The 18,900-nt window shown below is 35.9% G+C and overlaps 1 protein-coding gene across 1 annotated transcript; it reads left to right on the top strand.

Annotated features, from left to right (window-relative positions):
- Positions 1-14,718: 14,718 nt before the first annotated feature.
- On the top strand, positions 14,719-18,855 carry LOC143706235 (uncharacterized). Its single transcript, XM_077197923.1, has 5 exons — positions 14,719-14,794; positions 15,204-16,008; positions 16,122-16,250; positions 17,153-17,232; positions 17,421-18,855. The coding sequence occupies exons 2-5, from the start codon at positions 15,213-15,215 to the stop codon at positions 17,754-17,756; spliced, it is 1,341 nt and encodes a 446-aa protein (XP_077054038.1). The 5' UTR covers positions 14,719-14,794; positions 15,204-15,212; the 3' UTR covers positions 17,757-18,855.
- Positions 18,856-18,900: the final 45 nt, after the last annotated feature.

The raw sequence follows: 18,900 nt of genomic DNA, 5'->3' as shown, positions 1-18,900 counted from the left end.
TTGTTCTAGTCTTGCACTGTTAAGACCGTTCAGGTCTCTCTAGCTCTGCGGCTGGAACAAGTTACTATAGCAAGTTAAGGCTGGGTAAGACTGATTACATCTACAACAGGCAGAAAGTGAAAGAAACTGACCCCTATAACCCGAGCGTGGTTCAATTTGTACTTTCACGCAATCCTGATTACTGCGGTAACTTTAGTATACAGACCAGACGATATTTGTGGTTGTGCCCTGCAATGCCAAAAGTCATTGGTTAAATTCCCAGGGATAATATATCTATTTAGAACGCACTTTAAGTAGCTTTGGATAAAACTGCATTGCAAGTGCCTAAAATATAAAAGTCTGCAGTAACATTAACGTAATCTTAATCGTGAATTTGGCATTTCTATCCAAATGCCAACTTAAATTCCTCTAAAGGAATACATTTTAAATATGCATTTTCTGAGAATTAACCCACAAGCTTGGCATTGCAAGCATCATGCTTCACTGTTTGAACTGCAAAGAGTGCGTGAAAGGGAAGTTGTGATTGTCTTTTCTTCCCTATTGTGAAGTATATCTGAGTGAAATGGCTTTTTGAATGAGAAAGATTTAGGGCAGGACTTGATTTCGTCCTTCAGGAATTGATTGGGCTGTTGGAAGTTGGGCATTGCTAACTACATGAAGGCAGATCTGAATGGCAGTTTTCAGCCAGTTTGGCCCCACTTTCAATGAAAGTGCATCATACAAATGAGCAGTAAAAAAATGTGGCAACTAACAACGAAACTCCAAACAGTTACCCGCCGGATAGCACATTCAGCACACCAACTTGTATTATTGCCCAGTGATTTTATCACTGTTTGTGTGAATGGGGCATTAGTTACTAATGAGAATATGTGTACTTATAATTCTAGATGTCAGAGATAAGTCTACAGTGGTGTATCTGGCCAATGGTCATGTGTGTACATATGTTTAGAGGTGAGACAACCTTAAAGGGTTAGTTCACCCAAAAATGAAAATTAAGTCATTAATTACTCACCCCCATGCTGTACCAACCCCGTAAGACTTTCGTTCATCTTCGGAACACAAATGAAGATATTTTTGATTAAATCTGAGAGGTGGATCACTGCTACATAGGCTGCCTAAGGGAATAAAACTTGACGGCCCAGAAAGTCATTAAAGAACATGTTTAAATATTCCATGTGCCTACAGTGGCTCAACTATAAGTTTATCAAGCGACGAGAATACTTTTTTTCCGAAAAAAAAACACATAAATAACGACTTTATTCGACTATTCCTTTTCTTCCTTGTGGGCCTGAGACGAGAGTTCAAGAGATTTCCACGACCCATGCGCGAGAACTGAGAAGAGAACGTTCTTCTTCTAATACTTCTTGTTCAGTTCTCGCGCATGCGTCGTGGAAATCTCTTGAACTCTCGTCTCAGGCCCACATGGAAGAAAAGGAATAGTCGAATAAAGTCGTTATTTATGTTTTTTTTGGGAAAAAAGTAGTCTCGTCGCTTGATAAACTTATAGTTGAGCCACTGTAGGCACATGGAATATTTAAACATGTTCTTTAATGACTTTCTGGGCCGTCAAGTTTCATTCCCTCAGGCAGCCTATGTAGCAGTGATCCACCTCTCAGATTTAATCAAAAATATCTTCATTTGTGTTCCGAAGATGAACGAAGGTCTTACGGGGTTGGTACAGCATGGGGGTGAGTAATTAATGACTTAATTTTCATTTTTGGGTGAACTAACCCTTTCAGTGTCAAACTCTTTACAGCAGTGATCGTTACTGAGGTGATCTTTACTGCAGACAATATCCTGAATTCAGATTAATATAAAAAACGGAATTTCATTTTTAGTTTTATAAAGGTTGTATAATTGAGAAATCAAACTTCGTCTAGAGAATTTAATGTTCAATGACATGTGATATACTGTAATCAGTGTAATCAGTGAACATACAATACAAATATAAATGTTATACAGGTATATATATATATATATATATATATATATAGTGGTTGGACAATGACACTGAAACACTTGTCAATATAGTGTTGGAGGTTTCACGCCTATATATGTGTGGCCTGGTGGCCGATCTTCACTGATTTTACATACCATCAGTAAGAGCAGAGTGTGAAGGTTGAATTAGTAGAGCAATAGCACAGCTGTACATAAAATATTGCAATCCACATAACATAATGGGAGACAGGTCAGAGTTCAAAACAGGACAAGTTGTTGGTGCGCGTCTCCCTCCTCTTCAGCTACGTACCACAACGTAGGACTAACCACATACAACAGGAGGAACTGTCAATGCAAAAGGAAGCTGAAGGGAATCTCCGGATTGTATAAAAAAAAAAAACATGAAAACCACAGCTGCCCAACTCACTGCAGAATTAAATGTGCACCTCGACTCTCCTGTTTCCACCAAAACTGTTCGTCAGGAGCCTCACAGAGTCATGTTTCATTGTCCAACCCCTGTGTATATAATATTACTCATGCAAAGATGGTATTTAAGTAGAAGTCTTAAAAGCATGTGAGCAAACAGCCTGTGTAAGTGACAGTACAAAAAGTGTGTAAACCACTAATTCTTCTTAAGTAACACTATCTAACGATTTCAAAGGGGGACAAAAAATGTGATATCAGTAAGGAGGACAACAGTCTCAGCTCAATGGTAATATGCAGGCAAAAAAACTAATTCGGATGAGAGTAGGCATTGCCTCCACATTATATTGTCTGATCAGTGATCACCCAGAGTAGTTAATAGCCTATACTACCTGTCAAAATGACATATGTATGAGTGAATGTTCGCAAAAAGTTCCGTAAAAAGCGTTTAGAAAGTAAGGCTTTAAGTTAACTTTTACCAAATATGAAGACGTTAAAGTTCAGTTATAGACCTTTGGCGCATTGAGTTGAAATTAAAACGTGATATCAATATCGCATCATTACCGAATTGAGGGTTGTTTAATAGTTATCAAGCACCAGCTGATTAAAATGTTTCTTCAAGCAAAGCGACAAAAGTAATTTTCTGATCAATCATCGTACATGGATGCACTGTGTTTTGTTGTATGCCCAGATTTTGAGGGTCGCTGGTAGAAAGATGTCTTTGTATTTTTAAAAACATAGATAGATCTACATAGATGTTTTACACGAAAAAAATATTTCAGAGATCCTTGTGCGGTAGGCCTATTCTATATTCGCATAAAGGGTTAAAATATAAAATATACATTTAAGCGCTATTTAAAAATGGTATAATAAAATAATGTGGTTTAAACCATCATTTTATTAAATCAAGACAATTCATGTGAATACTGTCGTATATGAACAAAGAGAAGACCTAGAGTTCACTACAGCTAACTGTAGGAAACAGATATCCACGGGCTGAAAGTGTAAAGAAGACACCATACAAAACATTACAATCACACCTGGCAATATGATAAGTGTTGCGATAGTGTTGTTAAAAATGAAACCGTGGTAAACAATTTAAGAACACTAGCACTGTTAAACATGCGGTTCAATAACAATGTTCAATATAAACAAGAATCCAACTCTAATGCGACTGAGCGTGTTTCACACATAACTGCTGATAGTTGGATATAATTTATCTAACAATTGAAATTTACGATATGTTAAAACATTTCGTCTGCTGATGAGGCCAAAACTGCTAATCACATGTTTTCATAACTTACTGCTTACCGTCTGTTTTCTGGATCAGGCCTAAAACTCTTGTGTCAAAGTATCGGTGTAGACGGATTAAAAATGAATCATCCCAACATTCATGTAAAAATATAGCCGGTAATTCATTAGCTTAACCGTTGTTTAGCCACGTAGAAAAAAAAATAACCGACTGTGCTGTGAAATGAGCAATAGCTAGACGAGTTTGAAGTATAACTGTACGTTCAAACCGCCGCCGGCGAAAGCGGCAAAATTCGCTCTCGCCGCCCTGCCAGCGACGCCGTGGAAAGATTCGTGGACGCTCTGATGCTCTGACGTAGATCGAACGCGTGGTCTTTTTTACAACTGTATTTAAAGGGGCCACAAAGCAAACAAGCATGTCGATTGTTATTTTTGCAGAAAATTGATCGATGGATAAACTTAACAATTAAGGTGACATGTTTGCTAATGAAATAAACAAATTAAAAGCCATTTGTGTGGTGTGGCTTTTGTGTTCATGGTTAAGTGCTATTATAATTTGCATTCCCGCTGAAAAACAAGCGTTCTAGCGCGAAAATATTGCCTATAAATACTAGTGTTGCGCGCCTTATCAAATTCAAATGATCAACCTCCTCAATTTTGCTTGGGAACTAATGTGGTCGGAACCAAAGTTTACAGGACTGCGTTCTCTGGACTCCTCTCAAACGGAGCACTTCTATATTCCGATTGGTTGCCGCCGGTTGCCGCCGAACCGCGTCATTGCTTATTACCATAAAGTTGACCTGACTTCAACTCTTCTCGCCGCTCTCACCGTCCAAGACGCGCCGCGCCGCTCTCGCCGGAGCTCGCCGCCGGCTCTCATTGTCAATGAATGACTTCCGGCCACTTTGACGCTCTCGCCGGCGGCGGTGTGAACGCACAGTAATAGTTTTATAGGTAGCAGGAAAACAGCAATACTCATCTTTCATGTCGATGTTTCGTAGACATAGCAGAAAGATGTTCTAAAAGAAATATCTCATGTAGAAATATCTGTTCATGCTTTTCATAATTTCCTATATGTTTGACCACGCTCGGAGACTATAATTTTTGTACAAAACTGTACAAAAACAAAAAGAAGCAAGATGTAAACAGCCTAATTGACTAATATATAAAATGTCAATTACAAAACTGATCACAAGTGGCTTTTCTGTATGGCTCATGTTGTATTTACTTTTTAGCAAGTTGATCACTAGAATTTACTTTGTGCAATGTTATCTGCAGGTTTTACCGAACTTTGTTTAACAGCCTCGAGCTTTAATGAATATGCGTCTCTCAGTGCAATAGTCAGGTGTGATTCTGTTGTAATAGTTTAAGTGTAAAACAGCATGCGCTTACTTTTCGCGTTAATACTTAAGTAAGTAATACCATGTTAATACATTGTGTGATTCCACAACATAGATAGAGGGAAGGTTGCACTAAACAAACTATAAATTTAGTTCTCAAACAGACATAGTATCACTTAAATTATTAACGGTTATTTATTCCTATAAACACTGAATGTTGACGGCTCTCAAAGAAAAGTCTGTGCTGGATATTGAAGTGTTAGATAAAAATAAAGGTATTAATTAATAACAAATACTTTAAATCAACATGAAACCATAATATTAATAAAATATAAATGTAATATAATTACGGTTTGAAAATTACTTCCATAATATATTCCTTTAGTAAAGCTATGCCCGTATCACCCAACACAAAGTTTTGCGTTTGTGGGTGAGACCTCGCAAAGATTACACTTTCTCGAACATTGCATGTTTGTACTATGCCTGAAACTTAGTAATCGACATGCATTTCTGTAGGTTTGTCAAAAGAAAAATCATCTGGTTTAGTTGCATTTTAAAACACTACTTTTCTTAAAAAACATTGTGTCAGACGTAATTGGTAGCATGATTATCTTGTTTCATCGTGTATTAAGTACATATGTATCAGGCTGATATTTGTAGAAATAAGTAAAGTAAATTTATAAAACAAAAAGAATCAGCTAATGGCCTTGTGTCAGAACACAACACGTGTGTAGATATGCATGATTTTAACTTTTTTATTCTAACTTTAAAGCTAGATTATACTTTGAAAAGTGTAAAACAGTATTTGATTTTGGGGGGTACGCTGGAACCTTGTGTCATTTAGCTTAATCTTTGGTTTTTAATCTTTTGGTTTGAAGTTATGACTTCTGAAGATCTCTCATGCGTATATTCACTCGGTTGAAAAATTAAGTTTTCTAATTTACACATCTGAAATTAAACTTATGGTAGTTTTTTATAAAGTATTTTATTAGCTAAAATCAATGTCTTTATTCATAAATATTTTCTCATTGGTGTAAAATTACCTTTACCAACGAACTGACTTATCCTCGTAAGCAAAGAATTTCTTATCTTTATTTACATGGTACGGGTAAGTCCATGGAGGCCTCCATGTCGTTCCGCCATCTTGAAAAACTATAATAGCAGAGAGGGACAAAAAGAACTAGCCTAGCTCAACTAGCCAACCTTTTCGTTCAGAGCCGGCTGACTGAAACCATCTGAAGCGGTCAGTGAGAGGCGCTTGAAAGGTTGCACTACACAGTACTTCATAATGCAATCCTCGTAGCCGTGATAAAGCATACAAATTCATTTAAAGGGGGGACGTGTCCAGCAAATTCAAAACGAGGGTAAATATGGGGATAGCTTTTCCCAGGTGGATAGAGCTAATGAAGGAGAAGTTGTCTGCTTTCTTCTCGACAGGCAAGTCGATGTTACGGTCTAAATTACAAGCTTTTTCATTCCGTGGTTGTGTAATTCATTATATAGGCAGCATAACAGTAGAACATGTATAGTTAAACTCGATGAAGTGCTATTGGAAGACGTGTTGTCATAGCTTCTTGGCACATAACGGCTACCGTAGTTGCAACACGCATTTGAAAAAGCGAGATGCTAGAGAGCACTATGCGTTTGAATGCAAAAATACAATATCACCACTAGACGGGAGAAATTCCTACACAGCGTACCATTAAAGGACTAAGTTGTAGGGTACATGACAAAAAGCCTAGAAAATCGAGGAGGTCAAAGGGCATGCTTCCCGCTATAGTATCATCAGCTCTCTCCAAAGTCTGTTCATGTGGCCTGTCGCATCAACGAAGGCTAACATTTTAAAGTTCTACATATATATTTTGAGTAGATAACCGATATTATACTCTCAGTAAAGAGGTTCACTCTGTGCGTTTCCACAATGAATAAGGATAGTTTGGGAGATAAAACAGTGGAAAGCAGACTAACTTTGCGTATGCTGGGGCATTGTGACCCCAGAGGCTCATCTGGCCTGTCACTCCTCTCGTCTCTGTGAGGGTGTGAAGCTTCATCTTACCCTGTAGTTTATCCCTGAAGGATCTGGGAGGGTTTTCGTTTATGACATCTTAAACTATTTGTTTTTTTATTGTTATTTTCTACTACTTCTTCAATTCTAAGAAAATGTAAGGAGTTTTTATATTTTATATTTATATATATATAATTTTTATATATATTAATTTAGCTAAAACAAAGGTTAAATTGTTTGAATACATTTTGTCATTATACGTTGAGTTATATACTTTATTTGATTTTATGGAACCAACTTAGTGTGTGAGTGCAAAACAGTATGTAAAAAAAAACAATGTAAAAATGCAGTTTTCTGTGATGGTCGTGTTTAGGTGTACGGGGTAGAATATGCTGTTACAGTACAAAAATCATTATGGCTATTAACAATTATACTTTCGGTCACCGTTAAACAAAAATCATTACAGTAATCTTCTAAAAGATATGAATGTATTAAAACTGTAAAGATTTAATTTAAACAATCTTTTGATTTTTAAAAGATCATATTTAAACTTTTATGATTATGCTTTGAAATAAATTTAGTACGAACAAAACTTTGGCTCTGGAAAGGCGTGAGCAGACTAACATTACATGATTGTCAAACGCTGGTGTGAGAGAGAAATACTCTGGGGTTCTTTTCAACTTTAAATGGTCAATATGGACATCTATGTGATAGGAGCTACTTCAACCCTGGAGAAAATGTAAGATGATTTTATTTTTTATCTAAATCTAACATAATTGGTACAGTAAATTTGTAAAATATTTATTTTAAATGAACAGAATGCTTTTCAACTTCAGTAATTTAGTAAGATTTTTTAATGAACGGCATGATTTTCAACTTCAGTAATTTAGTAAGATTTTAAATGAACAACAATTAGTAAACTATTTATTTTATATATGATTATTATTTTAAATTATACACTTTTAAAGGAACACAATGCTTTTCAATGGGCTCAGGAACGTGCCACAAAAACAGATACCAGGCCAGCCACACGCTGGTGTGACAGAGAGAAAAGACTTCAGGGGAAACACTTGTGGGGTTTTTTGAACCATGGTGAAACAGTAAGATGATTTTATTTTTGTTTAATTTATATACTTTTAATTGAACAGCATGGTTTTTCAACTTTAGTCAGTGTCAAATATTTGTGAAGGACTAAATGTACATTTTATAATCATTTCATTTAAATGAACATAATGCTTTTTCAACTTCTGTGTGAGATAAACTTCCAAGGTCCTCAGCAATGCGGAGGGAGGGAAATTCCTGCTTTGACACACAAACACACACACACACGCCCGCTCTCTATGTTTTTGAGACAGTGTGATATCATTCATACATTGGATTGTTTGCAATATTTTTGTGACTTCATTTTATTTAAACTTTTTGTGTGAGGTTTTATTTTATATTCTTTTAAAGATCAGATAAACTTTCACCATTTTATTTAAACTGAAATGCTTGGTTCAGTGAATAGTTCTACATTTATTTTAAACTTTTTGTGTGAGGTTTTATTTTATATTCTTTTACAGAACAGATAAACTTCCACCATTTTTTCTTATCACTTTCACAGCTGCCCTTGATAAAGCTCAGGGATATTTAGGGGATGCGGTGACCAAAACACCAACTTCAAACAATCAAACTAACTGTCACCATCAAAGCCAATACATCTCAAACTAACTGTCACCATCAAGGCCAATACATCTCAAACTAACTGTCACATCACTTTGTAACTGTAACATCAAAGCTTATGTTGACATCAAAGCCCAATACCTCCCTTTTCTTGATCAAATGAACTTCAAACGATCAAACTAACTGTCACCATCCATCATTTTGACAGAAAGTTTAACCGGAAGGGGCGGAACTAGGTCAAAGGTAACAGGAAGGGGCGGAACTAGGTCAAAGGTAACCGGAAGGGGCGGGAGAGGAAGGGGAGGAATCGGAAGGGGCGGGGGAGATCAAATGATCGCCACGCCCACTTGTCAATCAATCCTTTTGACAGGTAGTATAGGCTATTAACTACTACCCAGTAATTTGCATAATGCCAGGCTTTCATGTTCAATGAGTAACCACAGTAAACAACTCACTCACTCTGATATCAATACTGTCACGTCTGATTCATAATCAAGCTCATAATCCAAATTACTCGACAAAAAGAGTCATCATGAAACCTAATTTTTTTTTTACAGAAGATCAATATAGCCTATTAATATATAAACTAAAAAAAGGTTACACAAAACGTTTGATATTATTGTTACTTTAATATTATATTATATTTATATTATATTATATTTTAAAAGAAAAGAAACACTAAGAGACATTGTATTCTAATATCAGATCTTAGTGAGGGAAAAAAATTTGAAATGATTTACAAGAAAGCATGTCTTTCTATTGAGCTATCCTTTCAGAGTGCACACATAAACACAACAGCAGTACGTGTTCAGAATGTGTGCAATTCATAAACAAATGATGAACCAGGGCTGTATTTTTCAAAAGCATTGTGATCTATGATTGTAGAGGCCAATAAAGAATTGATCAAAAAGAGTCATGTCTTGCGTCCGGAATCGCATACTCTCTTAAGGTACTAATTTTGAATAAGTAATTACTTAATAACCACTAAAAAAGTATGTTCTATATATAGTATGAATGTGCGTATTATGTAATCTGATCATAATACATTCGCCATGTTATCATTGTCATGTGACCAATTCACAAATTCTCTCCTGTGGCCTCATGGGATAGTAAAGTGTCCTTCCATTATGCTCACTTCAGAAGGCCTGTCCAAATACTTACACTTGCAATCTTGGCCACTTGAGAGCGTGTGCACTGCAAGCAATAGGAAGTAAGTGCGCAAGACTTTCCCATGTCTTAAAAATGCCAGAGCGCTGTACCCTGACGCACACTAAACCCACACTAAGCGTATCCCATCATCCCGAACCCTTATATTCGGGAACTCGTGTGCCCTGAAATCGCGAGATGTCGAGGAAAACATTCCACTGCAAGTTAAATTATATAGATATTACAATGTGGTAGTAATACATAAAGTGTTGCACATTTTATTGATGCAAAGATGAGTAGGCTATATATTTTGTACAACATTTGTAATTGCTCTTTATCACTTAATTAGAAGTTTTTACACAATTTTTTAACAGTGTCTATTGTTATATAGGGACTACTGAACAGACATTTAGAAGTTTATTTTAAAATGCAAAGTATTGAAAATCAAAATAAAGTTCTGTAAACACAATTTGCAACACTATAATCAAATGTGTTGATCAGGTCATGTAAGTCAAGTCTGGGTATGTTTGGGTATTTGGACATTCCCAGAATGGTAATTTTTGTCTACTTTTCGGAGTAGGCCTACAATGAATTCGGACATACTTTTTGTCACGTACTTTTTTGAACTACAGGGGAGTATGCTATTTTGGATGCAGCCATGTATTCCGTTAGCTCCGTTATACTCTGTTTAAATCTGTCTGGTGAATCCTTCACTGAATAAACTCACTGAATCAGTTAAGAGAGTTTACTGAATCAACATTTGATTCTCTTTTGGAACTGGTTCATCATTATTTCCAGTGATGTCAGTCTTAAAATTAGTGAGTTTTGTGTACAAAGGTTCGTGATGTGTGTCCAATAGAGTATAAAATGTTTCTTAACACCCCGCAAATGCGTCACTGTCAGAACATATACTGCAAAAAACTAACTTACCTCTTGCACCATTGACTGTAAAAGTCTTGCTCGCGTATAGCCTACATCTCATGTCCTCATGCGCTGCGCAACGCTTTCACACTTGAGAACCTCACTACCGCAAAGTAGCCTAAATAATTTTGAGCCACACCCACTTTTATTAGCCTACGAAATTATACATTTACAATAACTCATACACACTAGCCTAATAATTATCAAAAATAGAATGAATAATAATTTCAAAAAAAAAATTTTTAAAAATATTAGCCCACATTTCATAAGGCCAAGGCGCACCGGTTAAAATGCTTTTGACTTTAGGCCTATTCTCTTTTAAACCACTAGATGACACAAAAAACAGCTCAGCACTTTTCTTAACAACCGCTTTTTATGAAACACGTGGACATTTGGCTGCCCCTTTCTTAAAGGGTAACTAAACACTAAAACAACTTTTTTTAGATCTGTAAGAATGGAGCATCATAAATGCTGTTCATTTCATTTCATTTATTTATTTAAGGACAGTGCACATTAATTAACATCACTGTAAATGTGCCAGTGTTAGCCATCAGGCTAATTTTCAACTGTAGTCCTATGGCAAGATGTTATACTAGGCACATGATGGCTAAAATAAAAAAAAAACATTAAATCACACAGCAGTTGATACACGACAATAGAACATAATGCCATAGCACTGGCTCCATTAAAACATAACATCATAAAACATATAACATATAACCATACAACTGTTAGGGGAATTAAAAAGTTATCATCTATCAATCATACATATACCATAGGTTACAGGACAGCTAAAGTATAGAGGCAGACCTACATTAATTATTATGAGAGGTGTTCACATCTGTTGTTTGATTCGAGTACATTTCAACCGCGGACAGCAGCTCAGTTGATTCTGTGCTAATTTGATCTAATATTTGATGTTTTGTAATGCTGTAGATTTTTGAAGCAAATGAGAATCTGTCAAATTATTGTTTATATTTTGAGACAAGGGTCTTGTTAAGATTTTACAGTTTTGTTCAAGGTAATTAAAGGAACAGTTTTTCAATAATGGAATAGTGTGTAAAATGATGGTAGTATTTGGGGTAAAAGGCGCTCCTGCTGTTGGGGTGAAAGGCACAATAATTATCATGATAATAAACAGCTGGCTGACTTTTCCTTTTGTTGACATGACATAGATTCAGATGGGAAATATCATATATCAAATGGGTGTCGACCTTAGTGATAATCACCATAATGAAACCATCATATTAAAAAATATATTAGTCATAATAAAAAATATAGGCTAACTGTAAAGCTTTATCAAATTATTATGGGATTACGTTAAATGCTTTCAGAATCTTTACTTTTTTTAAATAATTTTATTTCTGTATTTTTAAAATTAACATAGACTATTTTAATGACAGTAGCCTATATCTCAAACAATATGGGTTCAAGCAGTTATGATCTGTAATGTTGTAAAAAAAAAAGGGTTAGGCTATATAACATTACTACCATGAATATCTGTTCACATGCTGAACATGCTGGTTCTCCCTTCCTCTCATCTCAATTAAGCTGTAAAATCAACTAATGAATGTTACTCATCCCATGAGGGATTTCCCCTGTTGGTTCACGTCTGTCCCTCTGACTCTATTACCCAGCTTTGTTACACCCAGTTCATTCATTATTTACGTTATGTTTTGGTCTCACTCAATAATTCAAAATAGTCACATGATGGTCTAATAACTGGAGTAGAGTTCAGTGTAATATAAAAAATTTTTTTTGATATAATATTATGAACACACTCTCATGGGTAATTAAACTGCATACATTAAAGAAATGGGAATCACAACATCTAAAATACATTTTCCCTTCATAACAATTTTAACCATGTACACTCATAATCTGCAAGCTACCCACATACACAAAGACCGCAAACAAATATGTTGAATACAGTGTTTTGTAATGTTTGCATCATTAAGGCATATCAAAGAAACAGATTCACTCCACACAGCAGTAGTAGTAGTTCTTTAGTTATGTAAATACTGAAAAACATTAGCATTTGTATTTTTAGAAGCCATATGCAGCAAACATTAATCTTATGTCTGAGAAATATGTGTGTTTGGACAGTGCACTGCCAGCTATGCATTGTTAACAAAGAAGGGAATACTTTATCTTTTGTATGTCCAAGTCCTTGCCTGGACCCTGGACACTGGAACCTCCATATCATACATTTACTCGGTTTAAAATAATGAGAATAAACGTGTATCTCTGTTGCACTCACACTCACTTGAATGCTAAATTGACAACAAAGGTCATGTTCAGCCTGGCATCAAAATCTCATCTGTCTAAATCATGAACAGATACTTCCTTAAAGTTGTCTGCATGCTTCATTTCCCACAAACCACATCATTTGACAGACAGGTCTGGCTGATTACAGACAGTGTCGCTCGCAATTACTCTTAATAAAACTGAATTATGTGTATGAGTAAGTATCATTTCCCAGACTGATAGGTTTTGCATTTGCATGCAGTAATGCAAAAGATATTGAGTGAAAACAAGGTGACAAGTCAAATGCCTTCCAGGAAACTGTCATGATTTCAGTAAATCAGCCACGGTCTGCTCACACATCCTTCAGACGACCTCTAGTGGCCTCTATTGAACTGTTCAGTGTAAGTCGACCACAAAGAAAACACACAAGAGATGCCTTCAGTTAATTCATCTTACACATATGGAAATAGATGTATGTGATATGGCGAATTATAAATCAAGACAGAATGGAACTGTATCTTTACAGGATATGGCATATAAGCCATACAGGAACTGGAAGTAGTGTATATAATGTGCTATAAAAAAGTGCATCTGTCATCATTTACTGGATACCACTGTAATGTACACCTACACTATTGGTACTGTATACAAAGTAAAAGAAATCACCTTGGTATACTTGCATTCTTGTTATCATCACTAACTCAATATAGACCTATGTTTTGAAAGCAAGGACATAAATGTAATATGCAAACTGATGTTATTGCCGTTGTGTAACCTATGCATTTATGTATTTTCCAATTCTTTAATCTGTTAATACAATAAATATTAACAATTAGTACCTGACTATATACATTTATTTATATATGGCTACATCTGTTTTAATTAAAGGATGAATTGTGAAAGTATGAAAAAGATCAAATGTCCTTTTTTGGTGAAAAGAATCCTGTAAACAAGCACACAGAAGGCAAACGGGTTTGACTCTGAATTTTCCCTCTCTTTCATTTTTTATGCAACAACAACATGTGACATAATGTATTAAGTTCAGTCAAATAAATGGTCAAATTAGCTAAGTCTTTTCCAAGGTGTGTTTCTGGTGTGTAGCCTATATCTTGTTTTAATGCTAATGGATGACTCTTAACTTTAAATTAAAATGGTAACATTAGTGCATTATTTGATATGTAGGCCTATTACTTTTCATAAAATCATAAATGCCATTCCCTGAAAAATGTCTTTATATTGCAACTCCTGAATGTTCTCATACCCACTTGTCTTTTCTTGGTTTCATTTTTATTATGTGCCAGAGTCAGATTTCCCATGTCTTATTTTAGGTCTCTAGAATAAATCATTTAGCAGACGCTTTTATCCGAAGCGACTCTACATAAGTAGGTTATGGTTCAGGAATTTCTTTACCTCATAAACAGTTTAGCTAGGATACATCTAACAAAACCTACAGTAAATGGTCTACTGACTACAGAATGATGCAATCTTTTTTGTGGTTTAGGCATTTCCATGTAAGCCAAACTTGGGGGAAAACGAATAGTTGTTTTATTGTATTAATCTGCTCTTTAAATCCACTTGGAATTATATTGGTTAGGTTTCATTTTAAACAATTTTCTAGAGGTATTTCCCGGTTGTGCGTCGTAATTAAAAAAAATAGAACGCGTCGAAACTGTAAACATCACCTGACCTGCCAGTAACACGCAGTCTACCTGAGTGATGTCACCCTGAGGCGCCTGCTGATTGGTGGTTCTTTAAAAAAAGGGCGTTTTTAAACGTTGCGTAGATGTCAAAGGTTCCTTTAAGACACAAACAACTGTCGCCACAGGAGATAGGACAGGACGAAAAAAGAGTGCGAGAAATTGTAAGTCAAAGGATCAATGGTTTATTCGAACATTTCAATGCATTCCACTAATGTTCGCATCGTAATTTGTTGTGTTTTCGTTGCTAGCTGAATATACGTGTGCCGTTACGCTATTTAAACGCATTTTTTATAGCGACAGTTCTTAAACGGGCAGTTCACTCAAAAATATACATTTTGTCTTCATTTACTCATCCTCATGTTGAGAAAATCATGTAAACCCTTAGAATTGCATGCTGTAAATCCGAGATCTAAGGAACGCTGAAAGGGGATTTAAAAAAAAGTGAAGCTGTTGTTCGGCCGATTTCATAATGCACTTTTTCTCTTTTAAGTTCTTTTCTTTATTTTGTGAATTTTGATTAGATATTTAATTAAAAAAAATGTTCATTTGTATTGTTGTTGTTTTTTATAGTATGACAGCATGGCATCCATTTCAACTGAATCCCATCACACCCCTCAACTGCTGTCAGTTGGAGAAAAGGATAAGAAACGGTTGCTAGAGGTGTATGTTAAGCGAAGTCTCAGCCTTAACGATGGATCTCAGTGTCCTCGGAGACAGGAGGACAGAGCACGCAAATGGGTCGCCATCACAGAGCAGAAGACAAGAGAACACAAACATACATCTCTTAACTTGACTTCACAAGCCTCCATCTCAGATGAGAACATTAGATATGAGTCTGTCCCTGAACCACAACTGGACAAAAAGGAGATGTCTTATGATAAGAAATCCAAAAAGTGGAGAGTCAAAGGCAGTCTGCGTCGCAACGATGGGTCTAATGTGTCTCAGAAGTCCAATGGCAAACCCAAGAAGTGGTTTCAAAATTTGGATAAGGGCAAGCAAGAAGGAGGGCAAAGCAATGATGCTCCTGCCCAAACAAGTACAGTTACTGTTGGAGAGATTCATTCAAAGACGCCAAAGTCTTCCACAGTGGAAAAGAAGGACAAAGAAGGCAAGAAGACAAAGAAACCCACTGTATGGAAGACTTTCTTGAACTGGTTCTCCAAAGGAAACATTGAAAAGGAGCAAGATCATCAGAGAACTGAAGAACAGCTCCACCTATCCCAACCCTCAACACCCCAAATGTCTTGTTTGCCTTTAGCTGATGGCAAATCAATTGGTGACATCAACCTGCGGAGCTCAAAGTCTTTGAAAAAGAAACCGTTTCACAGGAGATCGTCAAAATGGAGGAGAAGTGGAGATATGTCCACTGCAAAATGTATGCATCTCAGATTTTCTCAATGTATGTTCAGCTGTATTATACATGTTCTTTGCAGTAGTTTGAATTTCACATATTTATGGGGAGAAAATTCTAAATATTTTTTTTCACAGCTGTTAAGATGGTGGAACCCACAAGCTCGTACTATGAGAAAATGTCAGAAGAACTGGAGAAAATTGTGAATGAAGTGAAAGACAATCCAGCCGATGACAATGCCACTTTTCAGCCAACAGACCAGAGTGGTGAGTGTTATTATAATAGACTCTATTTGAATGATGCAAATGAGATGGGTTAAATATTAGGTAGAAAGGACGGCACAAACCATAATAGGGATCAGCAAGTTGTGTCAAAGTTTCCCAATTACTCAAGACAACTGAAGAAAGATGAGATTGAACAGATAGCTCACCATCATGTTGTTTCAAAATAATTTCTTTCTTTTGTGGAACACAAAAGAAGATATTTTGAGAAATGTCTCCATTACAGCACTGTTTGGTTACCAACATTCTTAAATTGTTCTTTTGGGTTCTACCAAAGTAAGAAAATCATACAGGTTTGGACAACTGAATTTAACAGAATTTTAATTTGTTAAATAAATGGCAAGTTATCACTTAAGCAATTTGAGAGTGTTTCAATAATCGTTTAAATAATTATTTGCTTATTCTTATGTTGTTCCAAAACCATTGGCTGTTATTTTTTTAGTGGAACACAAAAAAGAATTTGACATTTTCAACAATTCATAGTGACTATGAAGGACAAAAACTCTATAAAGTGCCATAAAAGGAGCCCATTAATTCTGAATCAATACTAATTATCATTTAATTAATAACTTCAAAAATATCAAATCTTATTCTCCATTCTGCAAGTTCTCACACAACGGCTCCATTTGAACTACTTCCATGGCGTTTTTGTCCTTTGGAGTTTGACCGATGTGCCACCGTAACCTGTTAATGTATGGAAAAGCTGGGTGAAAATTATTTTAAAAATTATTTTTGTGTTCAGCGAAAAAGAACCCCAGTATACAGGTTTTGAAAGACACGTGAAGAGTGAATAATGAGCGAATAGGCATTAGTCTCAGGTTGTTTTTTTCTTGACGAAGTGCACAGTATCTTTTATGAAATTTCTTACATTTTCTATCATATTTCAGCAACTATAGTATCACAAGAAGAGGTTGTCAGGAGAATCACAGAACTGTTAAAACATCATGGGGACATAATAGATAATAGGGTAAGTGTATCGCATTCATTCTGAAATTACTAAACATACTGAGATATATTTTTTTTTAGTTTCGCAGATGTTTATTTCAGTTTCAAACATATATGAAATGTTGACCTGTTCCATGCAGTGTAGTATTTAAAGAAGGTCCACATATTTCCTTTTCCCCACTAACGTTTTCTCATCTCCTGTCCCTCCAGCTGAAAGATAACGGCACCGTGAGCACTTTTCTGGACGGGATCACCTATAGATCCTTCCAGCAAATGGCTGATCAATATGTTCTGTCAGAAGTTCCAAATAAGAAAACCTGCCCGCCCGTCGTGGCACCAGAGCTGGTGAAGTTCGCCTTCTCTCTGGACTTCACGGCCCAAGTTGCTAATCTACATCGCCAGGCCACAGGCCACATCATGGGCTTTGGGAACCAGTATCTCCAAGATCGCTTCACTCACATGAGCGAGAGCCATCTGAATCTCCCTGACATTAAAGCAGAGGATCAGAACACGCACAACTCTGAGCAAGAATTCATAAGCTTGTAGAAGCTTATGGTATTAAGATACGATTTGGTCGATTCGATCATAAGTGGCCGACGCTAAATACAGGTGTAAACGGGGTCTAAAACGCTTTGAGCTCGTCCACTTTCTACCATTCAACCAGATTTCTTTTTTTACAGTCTACAGTCCGAACGAAAGCAAAGCTACAAAAGACCGCCATTATGGTAAACGCACTAGCCAGGCGGGATTTTGGTTCAGACACAAATTTGGTTTGAAGACGTAAACGTAAAAGATAAACGTACCAAACACAATGCTCTCTCACCATTCCTGATTTCTAACACTGTGTTCGGCATTGTCGGGCAGAAACTAAAGTTTTTCGCCAGGCGCATTCATATATAAATTGCATGAGCTTATTTCATCCATTAGATCGAAAAATCTGAAAAAAGCCCATACATTTACCCGCCTATAGATCCTCCCCTTTAAGAAATCAGGACAGAAGTGGTTGAAAGTGGACAAAAGAGATTTAAACACCAGGTGTAAATGGGAATGTGTCTCACTCGTCTACTGGAGATCCAAACGACCAAAGCACATCTTACTACCAGTTGTAAACAGGGCCTAGTTGTCAGAGTTTTACTGGATATAACTTTGAACTGTATCAACACAAAAAACGATGTAATGAAGGATTTAGTTTTTTGCACAATAACCCAAATAGTGTGCTAACACACCAGAAATAACTGGTTTTGTTACACCATAAAACATTATTAAATTAATGTGAAATTTAGGAGGAAACACTGTGAATATTTCTAAAGAAACCAAAACCACCAGCCTTTGAGATGAGCGGTTCGCTCTTAATATGAACATGCTAAACATTTGCATATAATGTTGCAAAGTGTACATTAAAAAACAAACCTGAAAGAGGTAAGCTAGAGAAATCTTAATTTGGATTTTTATGTATTCTGCAAATTTTTGCACAACTGCATTCATTATTTTTATAATGTATTTTTAATCTGTATTATACCTCAAATTTGTAAACTATACTCACTAAGCATGTATATATTTTAAATATGTTGTAAATGTGTATGCGGGCATATGCAGAAGGTTTACACCATTAAGATTAAATATATTAATAAATCTATTTTGTAAAGTGTTGTTCGTGGTTTCTTCTAAAATGGTATTAAAAACTAAATTT

Source organism: Siphateles boraxobius, unplaced genomic scaffold (assembly GCF_051911475.1).
Source record: "Siphateles boraxobius isolate OS27281-9 unplaced genomic scaffold, OSU_SipBor_1 41, whole genome shotgun sequence".
NCBI classification, from domain to species: domain Eukaryota; kingdom Metazoa; phylum Chordata; class Actinopteri; order Cypriniformes; family Leuciscidae; genus Siphateles; species Siphateles boraxobius.
This window is presented reverse-complemented; position numbering and strand designations above follow the sequence as displayed.

Coding starts and splice junctions, on each gene's coding strand:
- LOC143706235 (XM_077197923.1), top strand. CDS start 15,213: ATGGCATCCATTTCAACTGAATCCCATCACACCCCTCAACTGCTGTCA. Junction 16,009..16,121: donor AGATATGTCCACTGCAAAAT/GTATGCATCTCA, acceptor TTTTTTTCACAG/CTGTTAAGATGGTGGAACCC. Junction 17,233..17,420: donor GGGACATAATAGATAATAGG/GTAAGTGTATCG, acceptor CTGTCCCTCCAG/CTGAAAGATAACGGCACCGT.